We start from the raw sequence: 25,538 nt of genomic DNA on the forward strand, positions 1-25,538 counted from the left end.
TAAACCTACTAGGTATTACGTTACTCTCTTGTATATTATTAATCGTTTCTTTCTTATTTTCTACTTTTAGGCACGGCCGAAAGGAAGAGGAGGTTTAAATCGCTTCGACATTTTCGTTTTCGAATTTTCATTGTATCTATACAACTCGTCAGTATGTTACAATATTAGGAACATTCGCAGGATAAATAATTAAAAGTAACGTCACGCCGAATAGCAAAGTTTCAAAAATCGATTTAATCACATTTGCCCCCTGCACATTTATTTACACAGTAAGAAAACGTACCTCTGCCTCAGAATTGATCGCGACAGTATTACATTACATGTGCAAAACTAATATAATTAAAGCCATGTTTGTTTTCACTGTGGTTCATTGGATCAACGTTACGTTACACGGCGGATTCAACTCTCTCATTCTCTTCCTAACTGTATTCACTATATTATTTCCCTTTATCTTGTAAAATTGTCCGGAGTAACGGTGTAACGGTACATCCATGTCGAGGTGAATCTTGAAACACTGGGTGTTCAAGCACTTCGCCCGTTTAGCGCCACTTGCGTATGTTTCTCTCTTGCGGAATGCTATGCGATTCAATCGAATTTTTGCAGAATGCAGCGTAGATAAGAAGCGAGTAAAACACATTTACGCGTCGCGAAGTACGTCCCTCCCGGCCGAATCTTCTATAGTCACATCAGATATTTTTGGTAATCACGAATGCTATTTTAAATTCACAATAACGTTTAATTTAACTAGATCTTATTTACAGTTTTGTTCGATCCATTTATAGAAAAAAAATGATTATATGCGTTTCATCTCATCTTCATCTCTGTCTCAGAAACCGGCTCGCTTTAGTTCGTTTAGTTGGTGCGCCAGTTTCTCTTCCTTCGTTCGTCTCGCTTGGCCTAACTTCCGGCACTCGATATACGTGCTGAGGAAACGCTCGACGTCGATCTTCCGGTTAAGGAAATCCTCGGCGATCTTCTCGCTCTCCTCGTGACTCTCGTCCGCCTCTCGCCTCAGACATTCCTTTATGTGATCCGGCGTAAAGACCTCGGACAGTTTGTTATATCGTTGTATGAGATGATCGTATCTGGCTTTCAGCACCGCCACCGTTTTTACTTTGTCTGCCACGTCAGCTTGTAATTGCTTCAGCTCCGGTTCTTTGGCTACGTTAGCTTCTGCGAAAAGAAATACGAACAACTTATTGCGAAATATTCGCGAGTCAGAATATTAACTTAACAAAGCAGAAGAAAATGACGTGTAGGGCGGTCATATAACACGATTATTTAAATAATAAAATAATAAAACGTCCCCTACCAGCAGTTTTTTCGACCCAATCCATAGCATCCTCGATAGCTGCATTTATATCTTTAATTTGGGAATGTTTCTCCAGAAAGTCATCCAACCGATCGTCATCCTCGTTGAGCCTCTTCAGTTCCTCATTGGTCAAACTATTCAACTCGGGGAATATTATGCTCTGCGGTGCCTTCGCCTGCGATTGACTCGGCAACGGCTGTTGATAGTTGGCGTTAACGTAATGCGAGTTCAGGTAAGGCGTGCCGTGCTGATTCGAGGTGTATCGCGCGGGTGTGCTGCTGTGCAGTGCATTGTTCCTCGAGCTTGGGATGTACGGCGAGTGATGCGGCGTGCCACCGAACGATTTCGAGTCCGAGACGTACGTGTGACCGGAGTTAGTATAGTTATAATTATAAATGCACGTGTTCGCACTGGAGGACGACAAGTGTGGGAATTGCGTATTGTAGTACGAATTAAACGACGTCGACGGAATTTCGGCGGGATATTGCTGAAGGGAGTAAGACGGTGAGTTCCTTCCCTGTAAGTCTGCAATTATACACGAACAATATATTATTATTCCGCTGGCAGACAAGCAAGCGCAACGAATTCAGTACACGATGCGCGGTACCTCTGTGAGATTTAGATCCAGGCGAAATGTCCTCCAACAGTTGTGGTGGATTTTTACTAAACTCTCTGATAATGGCTTGAACAACCCGACCGAGATCACTGTGTACTGAAAACTGGCACAGAAATAGCAAAATGGTTATCCATTTCCAGACGCATGAAGCATAAAAATAGAAATGGGTGACAATAAATCATACAAATGTACATTTGTAGGAGGTATATAATACATATTCATGACTCTGATGACTCACGTTCAGTAATCCTGGTGCACTGGTGATTTCACTGTGCTCGTTACACCAGGGGTGGCTTATCGGTGGGGAAACTCTGAGTACCGGTTTCTCCAGTGGGAAGTTGGGCGACAAGGAGACCACGATAGCCATTCGCTTTTCGCCAGCTTGAAATTCCACTTGATAGTCCACATTTTCTCTGAGCTCTATTACACTGCAACATATTACTATACGTTACGATATCATAAATATTATACAAGCGAAATTCAAGAACGATCACGAGCCAATGTTTGTCTCCTGTTCCATCCATCAACTTAATTCCATTCTCTTCCGCACTATAAAAGATTCATTCAAATGACGCACGACGTTTGCGCAATTTAGGAAAACGATGCAACGTCAAGAAAAAAAATGTCAATAGGAAGCGATCGCGATTCTCGACGAGCGTTGGATCGTTTCGACGTATCGAGAGATACCACCGCGAGGACGAGTATGGCGAGCGATCCGATCCGATTTCCGCGATGTGAGCGACGACTCGTCATCATGTGAGCAGCGCGAACGAATATTACCAGTAATACGATTCAAATGAGGTTAACGAGAGGTTACGATGACGAGACGGGAGAGTCGTAGACGAATTATCCTTACTTGTCGTTAAAGATTTTCAGAGTGTCGATTTGCCGTTTGCGTTTGACCGCGACATTCTCATTTTCCCCACGGAATATTCGCGATATCATTTAAGAGCCTGGATTTCTGATAAATCATCCGCTTGATCCGTCGATCTCTCTGTCAAAGCAACCATCCAGCAGAACAGCTGTTTTTAACCTCGCACTTCACGTAGCAGGACCGAAGGGCTCTGTGAGAATAAAGGCCGACTTCGGTAGGTACTCGGTTGCACTGTCAAATGGCGCTGCTGTCGTCCTCCTACGAAGACGTACGAAGCGTCATGTAGATTGATGTATATACGAACATTTGTCATACGGGATATACGTTCAGGTACGACGAGAACAAAGAGCAAGGTGCAATAAAATTAGAGAATATTTATTCGGCAAGGGACTTCTTTTAGCAGCAGCTCGATACATTTCTTCGAAATACATGTCGAAATCTATATAAAAAAAAAGAAGAAAGATGCAGAATCTAGAAAGCGCGTCTAAAACAGATATATTCACGTCACTTGAATTTATTATTTGAATCTTCACGTGGAGTTTCCCCACAATTTTCACGAGTAGAAGGGAAGTATTACACTGATTGGTCCGTGATTCAGGAATTTCAGGAATCTGCCGTTGGAAATAATCACTTTTATAAAAGAAGAGGAGCAAAATTACTTAATCTTTTTCGAGTATTTTTCGTGCATTTTGTACATACATCAAACATTTGAAGTTTTATGTGCGCATTTCGATCATTTTGATGCTCCATTTCAAGATAGTTGTTATATTGATTTTTTTTCTTGGAAAGACCAATTTTTCTTACATCTCGTTCGTTACTGCGAACGAGATCGCTGTGAGTTTGACAGGTCTTCGTGGTCGCGGAATGGAAGACCCGTGCGCGCGGATTGGAACCCGGCAAGTTTACGGGCGAGCAAAATTCGTTCTATAGTTAGATGTAAATGCCTGTCCGCTCCCCCCCTGCCTGGCCGCGCCGACCGCTTACAACGGTTTACATTTTTCTGCCGCAGAAATCCGCGACGCGCTGGGATAATCCGCAGCGCGCTGAAAATAAACGCGGAACCGGCGTGTGCGTATCGCTAGGAGCCGATGTTTCTTTAACGCGACGAGCCGCTTGAATGCTGAGGAGCTGTCGCGTCATGTCGTCCCTCGTGCAAATTGACGGCAGTCTGGGCGAAGGTGTAAGTATTACATCGGCAACAATAGCCCAGCACCTTGTCATTCTTGTTTGCTGGAGACATGTTAGGTTATACACTATGGTGCATGTTACGCAGTATGTTTTATATCTTTCTTGTTATTTATGTCTTCAACTTTCCTCAGAAGTATGTCGATTCTATGCATACTCACATTTCTAATTTTATTTTATGAAATCTAATTCAAGCTCTGGCTTTCAAGATAAATGCGGTTTACACATGTCACAGATGACAGCTGTATTGTTTCTTGCCATCGACTAGTTATTGTATAAAATTGACTGTTTCTTTTGTGTTAATATTTATCTCTTTGAAAAATGCAATCTTTTTGCAGGGTGGGCAAGTATTGAGAGTCGCCCTCTGCCTGAGTGCACTTTATGGGGTCCCCATTGAAATAGAAAACATACGCGCAGGAAGGCCCAAGCCTGGCCTCGCGGCGCAGCATCTAAAAGGTACAGCATATTATAATTACGAAAATAGAATTCCACGTTTCTGCTTATCGTAGTCGCATGAGCCTTGAAATTATTGACTGCGCGATGCTTCAGGTGTGGAGCTTGTTAAAGAGATGTGTAACGCCCAAGTCAGAGGTGGCTACATAGGATCAACACGTTTGGAATTCCGTCCCGGCCCGCTGAACAGGAACAAGACGGAATTCACGGCGGATACGCAGACCGCTGGATGTATCTGCTTGCTGGCCCAAGTGGCTCTGCCGTGCGCTCTCTTCTTTCCGTGCCGCGACGCAGTCACGCTTATTCTCAAGGGAGGCTCGAACGTTCCTATGGGTCCGCACATAGAACATCTGACAGAGGTGTTCAAGCCGATGCTGAAGAAATTTGGCGCAGACTTCGACTTCATAGTTGTGAGGAGGTACGTGCGTTTGACCTATCGTATCCGACTTGTTGACGTTTTCGCTATATCATTTCACACTTACGCTAAAATTAAACAAATGAAGGGGATATTATCCGAAGGGAGGAGGCGAACTGCATTTGCGCGTAAGGCCGGTCGGCAGCTTGAACGCAGTCGTGCTAACCGACGCAGGAGTGCCGCGGGGGATAGCAGGCTGGTCGTATGTAGCTGGAGCAGTACACATAAATGTATGCGTCACTTTCGATCAAGTTTCGAAAGAAATCGCACAGATACAGAGTTAATTGCATTCTTACATTTTATAGGAAGCGCATAAGATGGCCAGCGATGCTAAAACAATTCTAACAAATAAATTAGCAAGGAGCAACATTCGAGTACCGCCGATTACCATCGAAGCTTACAGGGAAGACAGAGCAATGGCTGTCGGAAATGGATCTGGCATCAAGTAAGAGATTATTATATTATAAATTTCTCTAGCTTTATGTATGTTAAATGCAAATGCCAGTAATATACATGTGAAATGAATATTAGCATAGTGTGCAACACCAGTACTGGATGCGTTCTCGGTGGCTCTGGCCTGGGCTCTGGACGATCTCAGGGGGGACCACCCCCAGGTGAAGTGGCAGCTAATGAAATTTTAAAGCCCCTTCTGGCAGGTGCGTGCGTCGACGAACATATGCAGGACCAGGTAAGGCAATGACGCTGCAGGCCGCCGCAAAAGGCGCTTTAACTCTCAGCTTGCCGCATCCCTTCATTGCAGATGATTATTCTAATGGCGTTGGCGAACGGCACCTCGAGGATAAAGGTCGGTGATAAGAAGCTCACTTGCCACACGGAGACCGCGATGAAAGTCGCGGAGATAATGCTAGGCAAGCGCGGACTTCGCTTCAATTTATCGGAAAGTGCCGAGAGCGGAGATAGCACGTCCTATTTTCTAGAGTGCCAGGGTTGCGGACTGATCAATGAAACTCGGGACAGTTTTACTCAGTGATTCCGTCTCGATGTAAGTGTTATACACTGTAATTCGCGTTTGCGTTTATCGTTTACTAATAAATTGTAACAATATCGTTCAAGCAGACTTTCGTACACGATTCTGATATTTCTAGGATTTAATTTAAAAGCCATTTTGATAAATAATATATACTTTAATAATAATCATATTATACAATGCAGAATTTACATTACAATTATTTATGTAATTCATTACATAAATAATGAAACATTTCACTACATTCTTAAGATTAATGGACATCGAGCAGGAGCATACCTCTCGTATCTCTAAACGAGGAATTCGTCACATAGAAAACATTCGTGTCTGTGTTTACACCTCACTTGTACATATAAGATAATAATGTAACATCTACAGAAGGTCTACATGCCGATTTTGAGATTGACCATTCACGCATCGACGCATCCATGATTTTTACCATTTTAGAGAAATTACGAGGCAACGAAGCTACTCCTGTTTCGTTCGGAAAAACGGCTCGATCGTCCGTAGGAATTCTCCCTCGAAGAGTTGGCACGAGAAACGGTCCACGGATGATCTGAGGAGAGACATTGATGATAAAATCCTTTTTACTTTTACAATAAAATATCAGATAATCACAAAGATCTGCTCGATTAATCAGAAATCTCGATTAGAAATATCTGTCTACCTGGCGGCAATTCTGATGGCGTTTCGTTCGTCCGGTTGCATGTGCACGATATGCGCCAGTACTTTGGCATACTCTTCAGCATCCTCCGCTAAGAAACCGGTTACACTCCCCGCCTGTGTCTCTATGATGTCCGCCCTGGAAGCGCAGAACATTTTTCACTTAATTTTGAGTCGCCCTTCATTAATCTCACGTGATGTTTTTCGCGGAGCTAATTCAGCACACGTACTTGGGCCCACCAGAAGCATGAGCTACCATGATCAACCCCGCGGCCATGCACTCCACGATGCCGATGCCAAAATGCTCGTTCCACATGGTGTGCAGGCCGATCATACCCCTTTGCATCTCCGACACGAGCTCGGGATACGGGACGTTCAGCTTGAACTCGACGTTTTCGTCCAGAGCCAAGTGTTTCGCCAAGTCTTGCATATCTTTCACGCGCATCTCATCCTCCGCGTCTCGACAAGAACCGATGCAGATCAATTTGACCTGAACAACGTGGAAACAATTTCAGAATGTATCTCTATGCCCGAGAGCCGGCGAACCATTAGACCTTACTCTTTCCCAGACTTGCTCTTTGAGGATCGATCTCAGCTCGAACATCGTCCTCAACATAAGCGGATGATTCTTTTCCGGCCTGAACTGCGCGACCGCGACTATGCGTATGTTGCCGCCTTTCTCCTCGTCGCTGAGAAGCGGCAGCGCCGTCAGATGTTCCACGCTACACGGGGGATACACTAGGTGCGTCCTTAATGGGCACTGCCAAATAGAGTTGATGTGGTTCTCGGTCCACGACGAGTTCACCATCACGGTGTCGGCGCAGCTACCGACCAGCCCATACAACTGAAATATTCTACTGTCAAATAGCCGTTTGTTTTTCTTTCGTAAAGTGAATTACGATTAAATCTGTATGCTCACCCGTGCAAACCATTTATAGTAGATCACTTTCGCCGCCGAGAAAAATGGATTTCTCGCGATAATCACTCGATTGTTGTGCGCAACGACTCTTTTGTAAACGTATTTTAACATGTCAGTTGAAATGGTGGGGTAATGCGTGTACGATCCCACTCGGCAGCCGCCGATGTACTTGAACAAGGGATACGTGAACGCGTAGCCCATTGTGTCGATGTATATGTCTGTAATGTGTATAAACCTTTGTACTTTTATGTGTATGTTATTTTTTGCTTAATGGAGATCGTGAAATAATTGCTGAGCGAATATATATGCGTCAGTTTATGTTGCTACCTGGTGGCAGATTGTTCAATGCCTCGATGCCCAACCAGATAGATCCCAGACTCTGTCCCAGGAGCGTGCAATAAGGATACATGGAAGCTTCCACCCATTTCCGTCTGTGCAAATAGACGAATTCAATATTCGGCTGCAGCTTCACGTTGAATGTCTTTTCAGTTCTCTTAAGTATTTGCTCGGGATCAGCAGCGAGATCGCCAGTGTATATAGCTATATGTACATCGGCATATCTGCAAGCATTCAACACAGATAGAGATATAATTATATTGATAAACATGAAACGTGTATCTTTGCCATTATAATAAATAAACTTGAAACGGAATATAAATCTTATAACGCATACCTCTTCTGTATAGCTTGAATTGCGGCCCAGAGCACTCTTTCTCCTCCTCCGCCTGCGTTGCAGTATGGATGAAAGATTCCAACAACTGTTCCCTTCTGTTGCCTCATGTCGCGCTTCTTCGAATAAAACTTTCTCCATTTTATCAGTAGGATCGGTAAGAGGATGAGTATACAAAATACTTTACAAGCAGCTAGTATTAACAGCATGTTTATAGATAGGATGACAGATGTCCTGTAATGACAAGTTGACTGAAATAAATTTTCCACACGGCATATTTTGATATAAAAACAATATATTTTTTAATTAATGTTGCTACAATAAGAAGAAGAAAGGATTAATACAGAACATTTAAGCTAGTAATTTTACAACCAAGTCATAATTCAACATAAAAATCTGATTCCTCTGATAAAGTGGTAAAATGATAAAAATTAAAAATTATTTAATTGAGAACGGTCCTTAATGCTAGAGAAACTCAAATCATAATTACACACCATGCAGAGAATCACACTAATGAGCTGTTAAACGTGGTGTCCTTACATTAGGGGATACAGAATCATGATTGTGGCTACTCGCAGACTCGTACATCGAAGAAATTGAGTTTGTCGACGTGTAATTGCGGCGTTTTTTAATCCTTATCGTCGTGGATAATCTCCCACGAGCGAAAACTAACCTCGCGCACTTCACATCGCACGGGAATTAACCTCACCACCTGCACATCTTCCTTTTCACTGACAGTTAACGTACGTCGCAGGTACACGTATCAATTGACAAGGGAATATTTAAATTAATTAACTTTAAGACTTTTATCTCGTCGGAAAACAGCGCTTTTACTCGATTATTTTAACTTGCAAACACATGCAATTACGATTACTACATTCGATGCAGGTTGTAACAGTGGTTTTCATTCCACTCCTTTTCACACTTGACTCTTACGAAAGTTTAATTCTATCGAATAAACGCACAACAGATTAAATAAAATAAAGTCAAGTAAACTTAATATTTAATTTTTTATTTATTATTGTCCCTAATATATATTACTGAAATCCATATTAAAATATGTTGTTTAAATATCAATGTTTATAATTTTACTAGAGAAATATAGAAAGGAAATACAGTGATCATTTCGATACACTTTAGTCGACAGCTGTCTAGTACTGACGTAAGGTTGCGTGAAGTCGCGCGTCGAATTAGACAACAATTTGTTTCCTCCTTTTTAACATGATAACTTATCGCTAAAATGCTAACGAAACATTATTATTACAATTAATTACAAGTAGCTGCCGTACAATTTCCTATAAAGTTATCAGAGAACAATGTCCATGATGATTTCTACATAATAAATGTCTCGGTCATCGCAGTATACGCGCCGAGTATTCGCCTTGACGAAAAACTAAAATAAGATATAAAATTTATGAGTATTATGAGATTAAAGATAATATAATGTTTATATTTTGCCCAAAAGGCAGAATTCATATGCGAGATATCAATCTCTCGCAGCCTATTTTACAAGCGCCGTGAACGACGCGAAGTTGTGCGCTGAGAGTCGTTGGATGAGGATCGACGGGGTCGACCACGGCGTTTCGACAGTTAGCTGCGAGATCACGTGGGATTGCGCGACGTCTGACAGACGGAAGCGTGCGTGTGCATTTTGCACGCGACGCCTCGCGCTGTTCCCGTTCGTTCACTCGTACGTTCGTTCGAGTTCCAAGTTCCATGTGCGATACCGCGCGTTTCACAGTCGCGAGTGTGTCCGGGATAACGTTGCGGGCTTACCGCTCCTAGCAACGTGTTCATGTGATTCTCTGTCAACTGGAGTCGCAGCAATCCCGTCGCATTCGAGAGAGAGAGAGAGTGATGAGCGTCGTATCTTCGCTCCGAAATTCCGTCCGCGCTGAGTAAGCTCGAGGAGGCATTTAGGTTATAATTCGGTGAGAAGCTGCGGGAAGCAGCTCGCATGTTGGACGGTACGTTTGTGGTGATAATCATGTCGTGTGTCATGCATGCGTCACGCAGCGTACGTGCATGTGCAGCATCACACAAAGCATCGCACTTTGAGGTCGATGAAAGATACTAATCATCCCTGTTAGTTAGTCCTTTTGACAAGAGTGCACTGTACGCCATGCATGCGATGCGTGCGTGTGCGTGTGTGTGTGCACGTTGAAAACAGCCGGACGATTAGTAAGATCGAGGCTCTAACGCGCTCTAACTTTGTCTGCTTGCAGAGGAGAATGGAGCTGCCGCAGATAGAGGAGTGTCAGAGGATCGTCGGTCATGTGGATCCAGTTACTGGTATATCAGTTTATTCATGGCATTTGTTGCATGGCATCCGCTCCTAAATCACAGAAATTTCTATGTGAAGCTGATGGTGTCATGATCAAAACAAGAGAGCATGAAGTAATTATTTACGATAACAGACACAGTTGATTATGTTACATATATTATCAAAGACATGATCCTCAGTAATATTCAGAAGGTTTTTAACGTTACTCATTGTCTGTTAAAGAGTCATTATAAATCAAGGACAGGTAATTGCATTTACAATCACGCCAGATTCAATGTCCATGACATGTGTGTTCAGAGTAATGATTTTGTAATGATTCAAATCAGAAGCAAAACTAACTTGGAACATCTATTAATCTCTATTAATCAAAGTTGAAATATTGCACAGTCTAAATGCACAAGTATTTAATAGTACGTATAATAGTAGTATGAGAAAATTTCCTCCTGTAAAGTTTTCCTCTAGTTACGTAATTTTTTATTCATTTTTGACGAGATTATGAACCTTAAAATATATGCAAAAATATCCAGTTATAGATTCCGATTCGCGCTCGAAGCACCGGGTCACAAAAATCTTCGATTGTTAATAATCTTTTTAATAAACAACGAGCGATGATTGAAACTGTTGATCGGCGCTGTGTCCGCTATTATAAATAATTACCGAGCATGATTTCGATTCGATACTAAAATATATTATCGTTTGTTAATTGCTATTATAAATCACTAATTAATTATATCTGTTTATAGCGAAGAAGAGTGATATTGAAGACGCAAAGGCAGAAGATCAACTTATGCAGGAAAAGTGAGTAAAATACATTTTTCACATGAATCAGTCTTGACTAAAACTTCAACTTATTAAAATGTAAATTTAAAAATGTAAATATTTTAAAGATGAAATTCTTTTTGAAGAGTTTCAAATTACAAATGCATAATTCCTTAAAAAAAGGAAGAATACTGATAAATAGACTTTTAAATCAATTTGGGTTTAATGACGTCAATTCATCTAACGCACTAAACCTTGAGATAAATGAATCAGGGCTAATAAGTCGTGTGGAAAGACGACATTGGATTTAATGTTTTACAATAATAGCTCGTTGTAAGGTACAGAGCGCTGTCACAAAAAGAGTATCTTTTAAAAAAGGTCTGCTAAGAATCTTGTTGTTGGATTATCTTATCTGCGACTGTTTCATAGACTGCCACGAGTTTACTTATGTCATACCGCAATTTACACACGAAAACGATTTACTTATTGCATGTTTAATTAAAATTCTCGCTCTGACATTGCGTAGAGAGGCGGAATGATTGCTGCAACATTGATCGGTTCCGTTATCGCGTTTGGTGACATCATACAATGCTTATTCATATTTATTCATACGAAAGAGGTCTAAGTTTATTTTAAATAGTCGTTGTAGCTCGTTGTTCTATCAGTGAACAAATAAACGTTTGATTGTTCGGTATCCATATAGTTCCTCGTCGCATCAGTCAAATTTCATAATTCCGATAATACGATTTTGATGACTTTCGCTGCTTTCCTTGCATGTGTATAACAAAATTTATCAAATCGCAATTACGAATGTATGAAATATGAATTGATATTGATTTTTTATTCTGCCTGTTCACAGGCTGTTCACAGTTGAATTGTTTCGCTAAGCAATACAGAGACCAAGCGTAGCATGAAAAAACATGATACTGTTTAATAACACGTTACGTAGATGTAATACCCTTCCATCATCATTTTTGTAATCGGAACCCCGATCGAGTATCGAAACTGGAATCTTGTGTAAGGTCGCATTTGATCCGAATCGGTTTGACGCGGAATGCAATGTAGATGTATTAACAGGTGCTTCGCGTTTTCCTTCGCCTCATCACGTACGCGAAATCGCTCGGTGTAATAGCGTGTGATCCAACTGTAATAATACATGGTAATTTCGTTATGAAACTTTTTTAAAAATATATACGTTTTCTTTAGAAACAGATTTATCTAAACTAGAAAAAATAAAACGACGTTTTGTAGATAGGACAAACTTATCGAGAATAATAACACATATTTGAAAAATTCGTGGAATTTCTTTCGAGTGATATAAAATAATGCGAAAGTTTAAAGATATGTGGAAATACAACGTGCTAATAGAGGTGCCTTCCTTTGGGTAAGTTATCATCCAAGAATGCAAGATTTTTCAAAGATCTCCACGTTTTTGATTGATATTTGTCAATGAAACGAATCTCGCTAATTATCAGATTTTTTTTAATTGTCACATTATCATAGTCAAATGCATTTTCTTAGACGATGTATATCAATAGCAGTATCTAACGCACTGTAATTTAAAGTGCATTCAATCTTAAATGGTGGTAAGATGAGATTAATTCTTGTGACCATTCTCACTTTATGAAACTCGAGCATATTGCATTGTGATACTTGACGTCTCCAGACAAACAACGCACGTGGCAGTATGTCGAGTCGCGGCTTAATAACTATTAAGCGAGATCATGCGACGTGATCATAATAGCAATATAACTTTGTTAGTTATTAAATTGTGTATTGCTCAGATAAAGGATCGATTAAAGATAATACTGGAAAATTAAATTCTTATGAAGATAGATAACATGTTCGATAAGATTTTCAGCAATAAGAGATCAATTGCAAATTAGTCAAGTATATTTATTTATTTAGTCTTAAAATTTATTGCATTATTCTTCACAAACAGTCGGTATTTGACTTTTAAAACGTTTCCTGTTTTGCTAGAGGTGTTTATCACATATTTAATCCCTGAAAATACACGAAATAAATCGTGCGTACGTCATTAACAGATTCTACGAAAGAACTTTACGCAGAAGAGCTAAAGTACTTTCATTATTTCTTAAATTTAATGTTTAAAATTCAACCACAATTTATAAATTATATTTTTGATGTATCTTGCTTTCTCTCTGCAACATCAGACAATTATCAATTTATTTAATTAATTATTTATTTAATTCATTTAATTAATGACCTACCTTTTTCTCTCGACGAATTAATATTCGTGAGATGATAATTTCCTATTAAAACTATGCAAGTTAATTAGAGATGAGGAATATAACGAAGCCATTTATCGAGTTATTTGCATTACGTTATCTCAGACTTCCTTCTTGCTACACGTAAGCTAATACGTAAACTAATAAATTAGCTAGTTGAGTCTTACTATGGCTTCAACAGAATTTAGAATGTTGATTCTACCTCGCATTGCCTCATATTTGAAACGTGATAGGTACCCGATCCGACCAGATATACTTTATTACTTCAAAATATAAATAAAAAATTTTATACCAGTATTTCAAGTTATCTTGCATTACCGAAATAAACACTTCTTTTTTTCTCTTTCTCTCTCCATCACGCATGTTACGACTAGCACAAAGTCCCGTTCATTCTCGCAAGGAAGGTTCCACGATCTGGAGCACGCCTTTCTCTCTTTCGCTCGAGTTACTTGTCTCGGGTAGTCGATCCAAGTAGTCGGAACTACCTGGACCTCCCGGTATTCACTCTCGGTTTATACTCGTTGAAACACGTATCGTTTTCATATATCGTGCAACGTATTTTATCTGCATTTCTCTGGATAGAAAACTATTCTCTGTGCGCGATTCTTGTAAAGTGTTGCACTTATGATAGTCACAATGGTTCTAAGAAGTTGAAGTAATGCTTCATCGTCGGACTCCGTGCTTTTTTAGACTTGCGGAAGAGTCGCGATGATTGCTTCAGTAAATTATCGCTGGTCGTGGTCGCACGAGGTTCCTGCCGCAGGTTTAGTGATGTATCTGTAACGTTATTTTGATCGCGTTACTTCTTGAAATTATCGGTACTCGGGTACTCGGAAATCGCAAAGAGAGCAATGTAAATCCGCGATAACGCATGATACGTGCATAAAATACGTGCATAACCGTGTGGCGTGTCGTATTGCTTAATGCGACGCGAGATGACAAAGTTTGGGGGTCCATTAGTTCATCGGGTGAAGTTGGTATATCGCAATCTCACGGACACTCCGACGCCGAATATGCACCACTCGATATCGTACGAAAACGTGAGACTGCTCGGGTCAGTATGCATGTACCTTGTAAATCATCGTTATTAATTAATGTTGTTTGTAAAAAGCTTGTAGTTCAATTTTGCTTTAGGTGGCAGAAACGTGTAAACTTCTCTGTGAAATTGTTTTTACATTTACTGAATTATATTATTTTGAAGAATTGTTTTTTCAAGTGGATTGAGTGGATATTCTCGGTTTATAAAATGCATTCACTGAGAATGTTTCGCACGAGGTTATTGTAATTATCTATTTCTAATTTACCTCGGTGAAATCGTTTGTCTTAAACATTTGGATAATATTAATAATGTTTATTATCGTATTTACAATATGTACTTATGTGCTAACGTATATATGTATATTTATGTGAGAATTTCACTCGATAGCTTTTCAGGAGTTACAAAAGATACCAAGCATATTTTAGTATAATGAAATTCGTTAGTTCCACGTCTGCACGTTCTACAATGTGCACGTTTAATTGCGCACCACGCATGATATGCATTAGGTCTGCCAAACGAAAGTTCACCACGAGCAGAAAGCGTGAAGGCCTTTTACCTAAATCGCAGTAACTTTCACACTCGTTGAAATTAAGCCAACGCAGTTCTGGGACATGTGATACATAAGATACAAGTATTTATCATGTATACACAGATACACATATTCGTGTATATGGCACAATCAGAATTTAATGCTGTGTTAGTAAGGCTTCACGATACAAAAAGTAAGATGCACGGATGACCTTGCTTTACGACAAGCATACTGTCTGGATAATTGCCGGAAGTCGATAATGATCGACTTATCGCTCGTTTCTAGTTAGATAAAATGCCACATCAATAAAGAAAGAATTTCGCGCTTGTACGTCCAAAAATGAAATATCAGAAATTACATTACGATATGATGTAGCGCGTCATGAGCTTATCTTTTGGATTTATTCTGCGTATCGCGAAACATTATCATTAACGGAAAACGTTATTATGCAATCATGAATATTGCCAATCATGTATAATTCAAATATTCGCGTGATGGGTGTACATTGTAAATTCGTTGATTTAATCTCGAATGGACAATTCTCCAAAGTTATACACGACACTGCGAACGTGAATAATTCACTCAATATAGTCAAGACGTAACAAAAGAAACGAAAAAAAATCAGACAAACTCGGCAATGATTTCAACTAATGATCATTATCATCGCGGTCCATGCGCGTCGAGGCACGTGCGAATGAATTACGTCGGCACAGAGATTATCGGCGTCATTAAAATCAATAAAATTCCTTCCTCGAGATTAAACTACGACGGGGAAGATGCTGGAGGAAAATTTCATTCCATCACCCTTTACCAATGGGGTGATTAATACCAGCCGTGGTGGGATATCCTGGCAGGCACACCCCCGCGAAATACTCAGGCGCGATGGCACTCCAAGTATTCGTTCTTCGTCGTGCGATCCTGCTGCATCTCCAGAACAGCACGGTCACATATGCCAGCTTGGTCGCCGCATCAGCCAGCTCTTATACGATCTTCTCCGTCGAAATAAGTGCCGTGAGCAAAAAGCGATCGTGAGCAACGAGCCGTGTGGCGATACACCGATCGGTGATTACCGGACTTATCAGTCGTTCGGTGATATCAATTCGTGTCGAGTATCCTGCGTAATATTTCGGCGTTGCGTCTTCCCCACTTGTGCCGCCATCGGTACCCGTTTGATCGTGAAGATCACGATCTATATTCTACAAGATCGCCGGAATCGTCTGAGCTTCATACCAAAAAGTTCGCATTTTCGCAGGGAAGGATCGGTTCACGTATGTGCTCCGTTCAACGTTCGCGGCACGTTCAGTCTTGCCAGATGAACGCGTTAAAAAGTTTTCGCAGTGAATGAGCGATCAAGGAACTGAACGATAAATCCGGTTCGATCACCGATTGCCAGTTGTCGCGGCTGGATCGCGATTCCGTATCGTGACTCCTTATCGGAGTGCAACAATGAACTAGAATTTTCCTCAAACATTTCGATACGAGAATATTCCCGCGATTTACATCTGCTTTTCTTTTCCTTTTGCGATCAGCTGACGTTACATCCGAGGAAAATCTAATGTTTACTTTAACGCGTAGTAATTTGTTGCACGTGTCACCAATTCAGATGATAGCGCGCAAATAAAATTATCGTCGTACTCGAATCTCCTGATTGCCTAAGAGATAAGTGTTTCTCTTCCGCAGAAATTCGAGAAATTATGTCTTTCAATCCTGACGTCATCCACGCAAAGGACCCATAATTTTCTGACGGTCGTATTACGTATTGTATTACCGAACAGAATTTACATATTAAATATTTACGTCGAATTTTGAAAAACTTAACTTCGCCTACAAGAATTTTAGAAACGACGTAGTTTCCTCGCGCTTATCTGTCATGTTTAAAATTGGATGATAGGAAATAGATAATTTTGGGGAACGAGCAACCGGTGCCTCTGGTAGTGTTTCTAATTTCCAGTAGTGTTAAAGTCCGAAAGTCCAGAAAGTCGTCTCTGACGGACGATGAAGGGTGAGGATAAAGTGCCTCTTCTTGGCAAAAATTACGGTGCCACCGATGCCCTTTGGTAAGCTTTTCGGAGAGCATTACAACTGGCGGTTGCAATGTTACGTTTGCTTATTTTTATTCAGAAGAAAATTTTTCAAAGAAAATGATACGTCAGTTTCTCTCGTTTCCGCAAATGGTAGTCAAAGATATCTGAGCTACTAATTAATTTTATATTATTTATATTATTATTTTCTAGAATTTACAAGAGACAGAATGTCAAGTGAATTTGTATGTAATAGAGTGCAATCATATATAAATAATTTATTCTGACAGTATTTAGATTAAAAATATATATATTTTATTACATTGCCTAATTTATTACAGTCCTTTCATGAGTCAACTTATCTATCGTTTCTAGCATACGCAAACTGCTGTTTTCAGTATTTGTAGAAACCTACTTCCGCGGTCGACATACTGTCGTTATCTGCAGGCACGGGTTAGACAGATAAAGGGGCGAGAATTTTTTACGAAATCGACGATAGCATTGGATCGGATTGGCATTCCTTCCGTTGCTTTGTGTCACATTACGCTGGTGAATATTAAAATTTTACGGGTTTCATTGTTCGCTGTTTATTCGTGGAACAATAAGCATGGAATTTTTTATGACTTATCGTGCCGGACTTATCGCGAATTTACGAAAGAAATTAACACGGTAAACAAAATATTAATCGGTTTAAAATATTGCAAAACTATCGTGATAATTTATTTTGCGATGATAAGTGCGTGATACCAAACGCGATCAGTTACGTGTATCTTGTGATTCTGTGTGTATTAGAATAGAATTTGTAAGAACTGCCGAAATTTCAATAAAAGATGTTTTTGTGCGGACGAAATCGATCGATCTCTAAGATTAGATATCTCTAAAATGTATCTCTCTATAGATAGCGTGAATACAAAATAACACGTGCGTTTATTCTTCCATTTCCATCAGTTTGTAAAATATTAACATAATTTTACCCGTTAAATATAACAAAAGGCACTTTACTTTTAAAAATATTTCTACATCAAAATAAGCAAAATTCAATTACACTATAATTAATATTTTACATGGGTATTCTTTACATCACGTTGAATATTAATTAAACATGATTAAATGCATTTAAAATAAAATGTATTCTCTTTCTTTATCGAGATAACAAATCACTCGTGTCTTGTCTAAACGTTCTATAACATTCTGTGAAGGGATGGCGACGATGACACCGACTACGAAGGTACCACGCACCTGGTGCGCGTTCCACGGGCACCAGAAGTGCGGCAGCTTGCGGAAGAGATCAGCACGGTTAAAATCGGCATTGAGGGTATGACCTGCCAGAGTTGCGTGAGAAATATCGAGGGGATGATCGGCGAGCGGCCCGACGTCGTTAACATCAGAGTGGTGCTGGAGGAGCAGGCCGGTTACATCGAGTATAAGACGTACGAGACCACACCGCAGGAATTGGCGGAAGCGATCGAGGACATGGGGTTCACTGCCAGCCTACCGACGTCCAACGACGCAACGAGCGAAGTCTCGGATCTCTCGATAGTACCTGCCATCAGTACCTGTAGCATACACGTAGACGGAATGACCTGTTCATCGTGCGTCAAAAATATCACCGGTAAGTGCAACTATGAGGCGTGTAATTTTCAGAGTTCTCCAGTTCGAACTCAACTTGTATTCGTTAAATTTATATTCTCTTTTCGTAAAGAAAAAGAGTGCGATGCAAGCAAATTTGTTAGATCTAATTTGGAACTTGGAACTTTAAACTTCAGATTAGATCAGCTGAATGCTGCATTACTAATTACAACATGATTTCGCATTGTGAATTGTACATTTCCAATAAGAGCCTTTATCTTCTGTAGGTACTCTGTCCGAAAAACCCGGCATAAAGGACGTGGATGTTAGCCTGGAAGGTAAAGAAGCCAAAGTTTCATACAGCAGCAGTGAGGTAACGGCCGAGCAGATAGCGATGTACATAGAAGACATGGGCTTTACTGCGTACGTAAAAGAGGTGAACAACAAAGTTGTGAGACCGCAGTCGGATACGAATAACAAGAAGAAAATGGAAGTAGCATTGCAAGCGAACGGTGCCGGTGATGTGAAGGAACAATTATCCAAGTGCTTCCTGCACATAACAGTACGTTACGCTCCACTCTTTATAAATTTTAGATATTGAATTTACCAAGTACAACAACAATGCAGTATTTTGCGGTACGAGCAAACCGAAAGATAAATCTACATGTCTGTGTTAAAGGGTATGACTTGCGCTTCCTGCGTCGCCGCTATAGAAAAGCATTGTAAAAAGTTGTACGGGGTGAACAGCATACTAGTGGCATTGATGGCTGCCAAGGCGGAGGTTACATACGACTCGAGCAAGATAAGAGCGCTGGATATCGCTTCCAGTATAACAGAATTGGGTTTTCCAACAACTTTAATCGAGGAGTCCGAAACCGGAGAAGGACAGGTGGAGTTAAAAGTAAGACAAGGATCTATAACTTTAAGTTAATATTAATAGTTTAATAAAAAGGTCAATAATAAAAAAAGTTTTCCGTTTAATTAAGACACTATGTGTCAGAATCGATCTTTCTTTATAATGAGTACAATTTTTAAACATAGAAAAAACGCGATTTTAAATTATTTATCTATTACGACTATACGTATAATTTGTTGGACATCTCGCACTTCTTGATGAAATTCATTTCAGATCATGGGGATGACATGCGCGTCGTGCGTGAATAAAATAGAGTCGACCGTAAAGAAGTTACCCGGTATACGATCAGCGGTGGTCGCCCTGGCGACGCAACGGGGAAAGTTCACGTACGACGTGGAAAACACTGGCGTCAGAGATATCGTCGAGAGTATCAATAAATTAGGTTTCACCGCAAGCCTATTCAGCAACCGAGATAAAGAGAACAGAGACTACTTAGATCAGAAGTAAGCACAGTTTGTAATAACGCATAACGCACGTTCGTGATCACGTGCATGTGTGCGCGCAACGTTGAAACCTCTAACGACGATCATTTTGTTTCGCGTTTCGCGCAGGGAAGAGATAAGAAAATGGCGATCGGCGTTTCTGCTGTCACTGATCTTTGGTGTTCCGTGCATGATAGCCATGACGTATTTCATGGTGGTCATGTCCGTCGGTGACAAATCTCACGAGGATATGTGCTGCGTGATACCCGGTCTCTCTTGGGAGAACTTGATACTCTTTGTATTCTCCACACCAGTACAGGTACGTCTACGAGATGCATAGATCATCTCTTATCTCGTCATGCGTTTGCTCGACAGCGATCGTTTACGTTGTTTTCCAGTTCTTTGGCGGCTGGCATTTCTACGTGCAAGCCTACAAGGCTCTCAAGCACCGCACGACCAACATGGATGTTCTAATCTCGATGACTACCACGATCTCGTATCTCTATTCCATCGCCGTGCTGAGCGCCGCAATGATAATGGAGGAGAATGTCAGTCCGCAAACGTTCTTCGATACTCCACCAATGCTCCTAGTGTTCATCAGCTTGGGAAGATGGCTCGAGCATGTGGCAAAGGTACTTATCCAACGATTGTTTCTGGAGAAGAGGCTTATGATGCACCCTGAGGATAATGCAAAGCGTTTCGCTTTTAGGGAAAAACGTCAGAAGCTCTCTCGAAGTTGCTGTCCCTGAAAGCCACGGATGCGGTGCTGGTCTCGCTGGGTCCTAACAACGAGATACTCTCCGAGCGCTTGATAAGCATCGACCTGGTGCAACGCGGCGACACACTGAAAGTGGTCCAGGGGGCCAAAGTGCCGGTCGACGGGCGCGTTCTGTCCGGTCAGTCGACTTGCGATGAGAGTCTGATTACGGGTGAGAGTATGCCGGTGGCAAAGAAGAAGGGCTCGGTAGTGATCGGCGGCTCGATCAATCAGAACGGGCCGTTGCTGATCACCGCCACGCACACGGGCGAGCACACGACGCTCGCGCAGATCGTGCGCTTAGTGGAGGAGGCGCAGACGAACAAGGCGCCTATTCAGCAGCTGGCGGACAAGATAGCCGGATATTTTATACCGCTAGTCATAGGAGTTTCCACGGTGACGCTGTTCATCTGGATTATCGTCGGCTACGTGAATATTCAGCAGCTGCCGATATCACACGGCGATCAAATCAACAAGCACGGCATGAACCGCGAGGAGATTATATTCCAGTATGCCTTCCGAAGTGCACTGGCGGTGCTCGCGATCGCTTGCCCCTGCGCGCTGGGCCTGGCGACGCCGACCGCGGTTATGGTCGGCACCGGAGTGGGCGCGATCAACGGTATCCTGATCAAGGGTGCCGAGCCGCTGGAGAATGCGCACAAAATTAAATCCATCGTCTTCGACAAGACGGGAACGCTAACGCACGGCACACCAATCGTCACTAAGATCAGCCTCTTCGTGGACGAGAAGATCTGCTCGCTGGCGAAGTTGCTGTTGATTGTCTGCACGGCAGAAATAAACAGCGAGCATCCCATCGCATCAGGTAAGTATTTCGTTTCTTCTACTTCTAATCATCATGCTTGAATCATAAATCATTGATATATTTTTTTGAAGCGATTGTACGTTACGTGAAAGACACTATCGGATCGGAAGCCACCGGACAGTGCACGAACTTCCAAGCGGTCGCCGGCTGCGGTCTCAAGTGCAAGGTGTCTCACTTGAATGCCGTTCTGTCTGACGCACTCAAGTCGGAGACGATCGTCAACTACATAAATCAAACGAACAGAGCACCGGCTGGGATGTACAATCTCAACAATGTGCCCATCGACAATGTGCCGATCGCTGGGTCGACGCAGGAGAGGCAAAACTTAGATCTGCAATTACTGTTAAGTCCGGACTCACAATATGGTGATCACGATGCCGTCAACGACGTGTACGAGGTCTGCATTGGCAACAGAGAATGGATGCGTCGAAACGGGATCGGCATCCCGCAGGAGGTGGATACGAGGATGGGCAGCGAGGAGGATCTCGGACACACCGCCGTCCTAGCCGCCGTCAACAACGTTCTAGTCGCCATGATTAGCGTTGCTGACACCGTGAAGCCCGAGGCGCACCTCGCAGTCTATACTTTGAAGAAGATGGGACTGGAAGTGATCCTCTTGACGGGCGATAATAGGAAAACCGCAGCTTCAATTGCCAGACAGGTATAGACGAGGTCTCGTGCGAATATAATTTCTGCAGGAGGAATCCTTTCTTAATCGACTTTGTCTCTTGGGGATGTACAGGTCGGCATCAGCAAAGTCTTCGCGGAAGTGTTGCCATCGCATAAGGTAGCTAAGATTCAGCGGCTGCAGGATCAAGGCCTAAGAGTCGCCATGGTAGGAGACGGCGTTAACGACAGTCCGGCACTCGCACAATCGGACGTCGGTATTGCCATTGCGTCGGGCACGGACGTTGCCGTGGAAGCTGCTGATGTGGTTCTGATGCGCGTAAGTTTGCACCATAAAATCATCCACAAAAAATGAAAGAGAGAGAGAGAGAGCAATCTTGCAAAATTGATGTGAATCTATTTTCAGAACGACCTTCTGGATGTAATCGCGTGTCTAGATCTGTCACGGAAAACAGTCCGCAGGATAAGAATGAATTTCTTGTTTGCCAGTGTCTATAATCTTGTGGGCATTCCCATAGCCGCCGGGATATTCAGCTCGCTCGGCTTCTTCCTGCAACCATGGATGTCTTCTGCCGCCATGGCGCTAAGTTCAGTGTCAGTGGTAGGAAGTTCTCTATTATTGAAGCTGTAAGTACATACGCTCTTAGTCTTTGATTTTTATAAAGATATTTCTGTGACAAAATGAAGAAAGCATTATCTGTTTCATAATCAATACGGAGATGCTTGCAATCAATGCATCTGATTATCTGTGCAGTTACCGTAAGCCGACGAAAGCTACGTTGGAGACTTTGGAGTATTTAGCAGCCATGAACGCAAATTCCACGATGATGAATTTAGACACAATATCGATTCATCGTGGACTCGACGATTCGGTCATGAACAGGTCGACGTCCACACTATCCAGGTATGCGCGAACGGATCTGCTGCTTTCAGACGTTTCGCAAAGCTGTAATAACTCCGTTGCTTGATGCTGCGTTACTTACAACTGGTTCATCCTAACGTGGGAGAAGCACTAATCATTTATTTATTGTACCAAGCATGTACAGTAGATTTAGTCTTAATAATGGAATATGCGCTTCTCTTCATCACTCATTGATATTATTTGGCGAATAACGTTATTCAAAATCAAATCAGGCACAACTAATAATCGACAATCACTTCTGTAACAATCATCTATTATTCATTATCACTAATGTAAATATCTGGTAAAATACCTTGTGATTTTATTGACGCTCAATATTGTAAATATCTTTCACCCTTATCACGCACATTCTAGTTAACAATCTCATTGATTCTTTTTGTAATATTTTTGATATATTTCATTTTGCTCTATAAGCATTTATACATATTGGTAATATAATATTTCCTTACAAACGAGCTGTGACATTTTATACATAAAATTAGTTTACAAGTTGATGCGTTAAGGCTGATATTATATCTATGAAAAGATATCGTTTGTTTATTAAAACATTCACGGGTATCTAAATATTTACAACAATAATATAAGAGACTGAAAATTATGTCGTTTGAAGAAAATACATCGTCTAACTGTGCAATAGTGTTGTAAATATGATATTTAAGTTAAGTTTTGTAAATAAAGCATCAATTTGATAAATTCTTGGAGTACATACAATATACATATTAAATTGTTACCTGTTGTTTATTGTATATATATATATATTTTTTGAATAAATACTCATAACTATTTTTGTGCGAATAGATATGTAACATTATTTAATCCTAATTACTCAGCTTCTACTAATATACTTATAGTTGCCATTTTTCATCACTTGGAGCATAATTATATTTTACTAATTTTACTAATATAATAACTTCACTTTTCTGTGTTTTATCTGCTTGATGGTATGCTATGGGAAATTTCCAATAAACATAAATAATCTGCTAAAGTAGACCATTCGCAATATATCTCATGCATCTCGTATAGTAATATACTATATTAGTATATATTTGCGTATATTTTTTACGTATTGGGTTAATTATTAATAAAATAAAATTCTTCAGTTTTAAGAGGCTTTTATTTCACTTTCTTGAAAAAGAATGATACTTTTATAACACTTATGCATGTGTGTGAGATCTGGCACTTGACAATTTAGTTTAGAATGCTTTTGATCATTATAATCAATTAACAAATAAATGTAATAAATATCATCAAATTACTTTGCATCTTTCCTATGAAATCTATTTACAGATTATTTGGAAAATCAAAACTCGATGTGGAGAGCCATCTTCTCGGCGAGGAAATAGACGAAATTGATTTAGCCGTAGATTTTGCGAATTATCGTAAGAATGCAAAGGATCCTATGGATATAACTCCTGTATGAATCTTTGAAACCACATGTGATGAAAATTTTTCTTCTGTTAACTTGTCTCTCACTTATACTTTTAGTATTATATCTCTTACAATAAAGTTAACAGAAGAAACTGTAAATAATTAAGCATTAATTCTGTAACAATACTCGTACCTTTTATCTGCCACATTCAAAATACACTTCATCAGAAGTATAGTGCCAATAATCTATACGAGAGTTTGTTGTTTCGCGTTATCTCAAATGATTCTTTATATTCAAATGCAATGACTGACCAACATGTTTTTAAGTAGATTTTGTATATTATAAATGCATAATGTGATGTTTAATTAAGAATTTATTGATAATAGGATAACAATTCTTACTCCAGACGTATACAAGTCTTACCAGTACTTTTCCACGCATTATGCAGATGTACTTAATTTATATAATAGGCGAGAAAAATCACATTTGGTTGAAATATATTTTCTTATTTGTATTATACATTATATTATATATAATACAACATATTTATTATAAAAATGTGCATATATTTCTTGTCAATCTTGAAACTTTAAAACAACATAAAGCAAACATAACAGTAATATAATTACATTTTATATAAAATATACAAAAGAGAAAATAATCATAGAAAACATTTGCAAATATAGTATCGCATTATCGCTATTTTAATTGGTCTTAATTTTGAATTATATATTTTATAATATTATCTCCTAGAAGTTTCATATTTTTATTAAATTCTCATTCTATCGACTGAAAGTAAAACACGTGATCTGTTTATATATTGCAAATGATATTGCACATATGAGATAAAAAAATGCTATGTTGTAATTATAGCATTTACATTCAACAAAAAAATGTGATATTTGAGAATAAAATTTAAAACACTTTTATATATATATATATATATATATAATTTATATATATATATAATATATATAAACATGTTATTTAATATATTCAATCAAATAATTATATTAAACAGCATTATATAATGCGTCAACTATTTTAAGATATAAAATTTGTATTATAAGCGAAACTTTTTTAACACGAATAATTGTATTATACATGGAGTAATGTATTTTGCAATAAAAAAATTAATAAAAATGTTGTATATACTA

The 25,538-nt window shown here is 40.1% G+C and overlaps 4 protein-coding genes and 1 long non-coding RNA gene across 11 annotated transcripts; 2 read left to right on the plus strand and 3 right to left on the minus strand.

The window, feature by feature from the left end:
* Window positions 1–211: 211 nt before the first annotated feature.
* LOC105275617 (vacuolar protein sorting-associated protein 37A) lies at window positions 212–2,998 on the minus strand. The gene is made up of 5 exons (XM_011332573.3): window positions 2,785–2,998; window positions 2,167–2,356; window positions 1,920–2,031; window positions 1,313–1,837; window positions 212–1,173 (listed from the first exon to the last, which is right to left on the minus strand). The coding sequence occupies exons 1-5, from the start codon at window positions 2,871–2,873 to the stop codon at window positions 827–829; spliced, it is 1,263 nt and encodes a 420-aa protein (XP_011330875.1). The 5' UTR covers window positions 2,874–2,998; the 3' UTR covers window positions 212–826.
* On the plus strand, window positions 2,927–6,464 carry LOC105275615 (RNA 3'-terminal phosphate cyclase). 4 transcript variants are annotated; one of them, XM_011332570.2, is made up of 8 exons: window positions 2,927–3,016; window positions 3,812–3,982; window positions 4,326–4,443; window positions 4,537–4,858; window positions 4,944–5,085; window positions 5,161–5,300; window positions 5,387–5,543; window positions 5,616–5,933. In XM_011332570.2, exons 2-8 carry the CDS (start codon window positions 3,920–3,922, stop codon window positions 5,844–5,846), a joined length of 1,173 nt encoding a protein of 390 aa, XP_011330872.1. In that variant the 5' UTR covers window positions 2,927–3,016; window positions 3,812–3,919; the 3' UTR covers window positions 5,847–5,933. The 4 variants fall into 4 exon arrangements, with proteins under 4 accessions (XP_011330872.1, XP_026827724.1, XP_011330870.1 ...); XM_026971923.1 differs by lacking the exon at window positions 2,927–3,016 and adding an exon at window positions 3,605–3,698; XM_011332568.3 differs by lacking the exon at window positions 2,927–3,016 and adding an exon at window positions 3,607–3,738.
* On the minus strand, window positions 3,162–3,589 carry LOC109610739. The gene is made up of 2 exons (XR_002193014.1): window positions 3,502–3,589; window positions 3,162–3,413 (listed from the first exon to the last, which is right to left on the minus strand). It is a non-coding gene; the product is annotated as an uncharacterized LOC109610739 (long non-coding RNA).
* Window positions 6,285–8,961, minus strand: LOC105275616 (GDP-Man:Man(3)GlcNAc(2)-PP-Dol alpha-1,2-mannosyltransferase). Of its 2 annotated transcripts, none has more exons than XM_026971922.1 (8): window positions 8,590–8,961; window positions 8,099–8,329; window positions 7,753–7,985; window positions 7,426–7,643; window positions 7,066–7,350; window positions 6,737–6,996; window positions 6,511–6,645; window positions 6,285–6,399 (listed from the first exon to the last, which is right to left on the minus strand). In XM_026971922.1, exons 2-8 carry the CDS (start codon window positions 8,302–8,304, stop codon window positions 6,312–6,314), a joined length of 1,425 nt encoding a protein of 474 aa, XP_026827723.1. In that variant the 5' UTR covers window positions 8,305–8,329; window positions 8,590–8,961; the 3' UTR covers window positions 6,285–6,311. The 2 variants fall into 2 exon arrangements, with proteins under 2 accessions (XP_026827723.1, XP_011330874.2); XM_011332572.3 differs by having other exon boundaries at window positions 8,636–8,960.
* Window positions 8,962–9,139: 178 nt separating this feature from the next.
* On the plus strand, window positions 9,140–25,275 carry LOC105275614 (copper-transporting ATPase 1). Of its 3 annotated transcripts, XM_011332565.3 has the most exons (15): window positions 9,140–10,062; window positions 10,321–10,387; window positions 11,123–11,177; window positions 18,176–18,588; window positions 18,833–19,107; window positions 19,225–19,446; window positions 19,675–19,904; window positions 20,013–20,202; window positions 20,282–20,515; window positions 20,593–21,463; window positions 21,535–22,124; window positions 22,206–22,409; window positions 22,497–22,717; window positions 22,845–22,994; window positions 24,300–24,432. In XM_011332565.3, exons 2-15 carry the CDS (start codon window positions 10,327–10,329, stop codon window positions 24,430–24,432), a joined length of 3,849 nt encoding a protein of 1,282 aa, XP_011330867.2. In that variant the 5' UTR covers window positions 9,140–10,062; window positions 10,321–10,326. The 3 variants fall into 3 exon arrangements, with proteins under 3 accessions (XP_011330867.2, XP_026827720.1, XP_026827721.1); XM_026971919.1 differs by lacking the exons at window positions 9,140–10,062; window positions 10,321–10,387; window positions 11,123–11,177 and adding an exon at window positions 11,475–14,441 and having other exon boundaries at window positions 24,300–25,275; XM_026971920.1 differs by lacking the exons at window positions 9,140–10,062; window positions 10,321–10,387; window positions 11,123–11,177 and adding an exon at window positions 15,953–17,012.
* The last annotated feature ends 263 nt before the right edge of the window (window positions 25,276–25,538 follow it).

The sequence above is a fragment of the Ooceraea biroi genome, chromosome 8, assembly GCF_003672135.1.
Source record: "Ooceraea biroi isolate clonal line C1 chromosome 8, Obir_v5.4, whole genome shotgun sequence".
Lineage (NCBI taxonomy): Eukaryota > Metazoa > Arthropoda > Insecta > Hymenoptera > Formicidae > Ooceraea > Ooceraea biroi.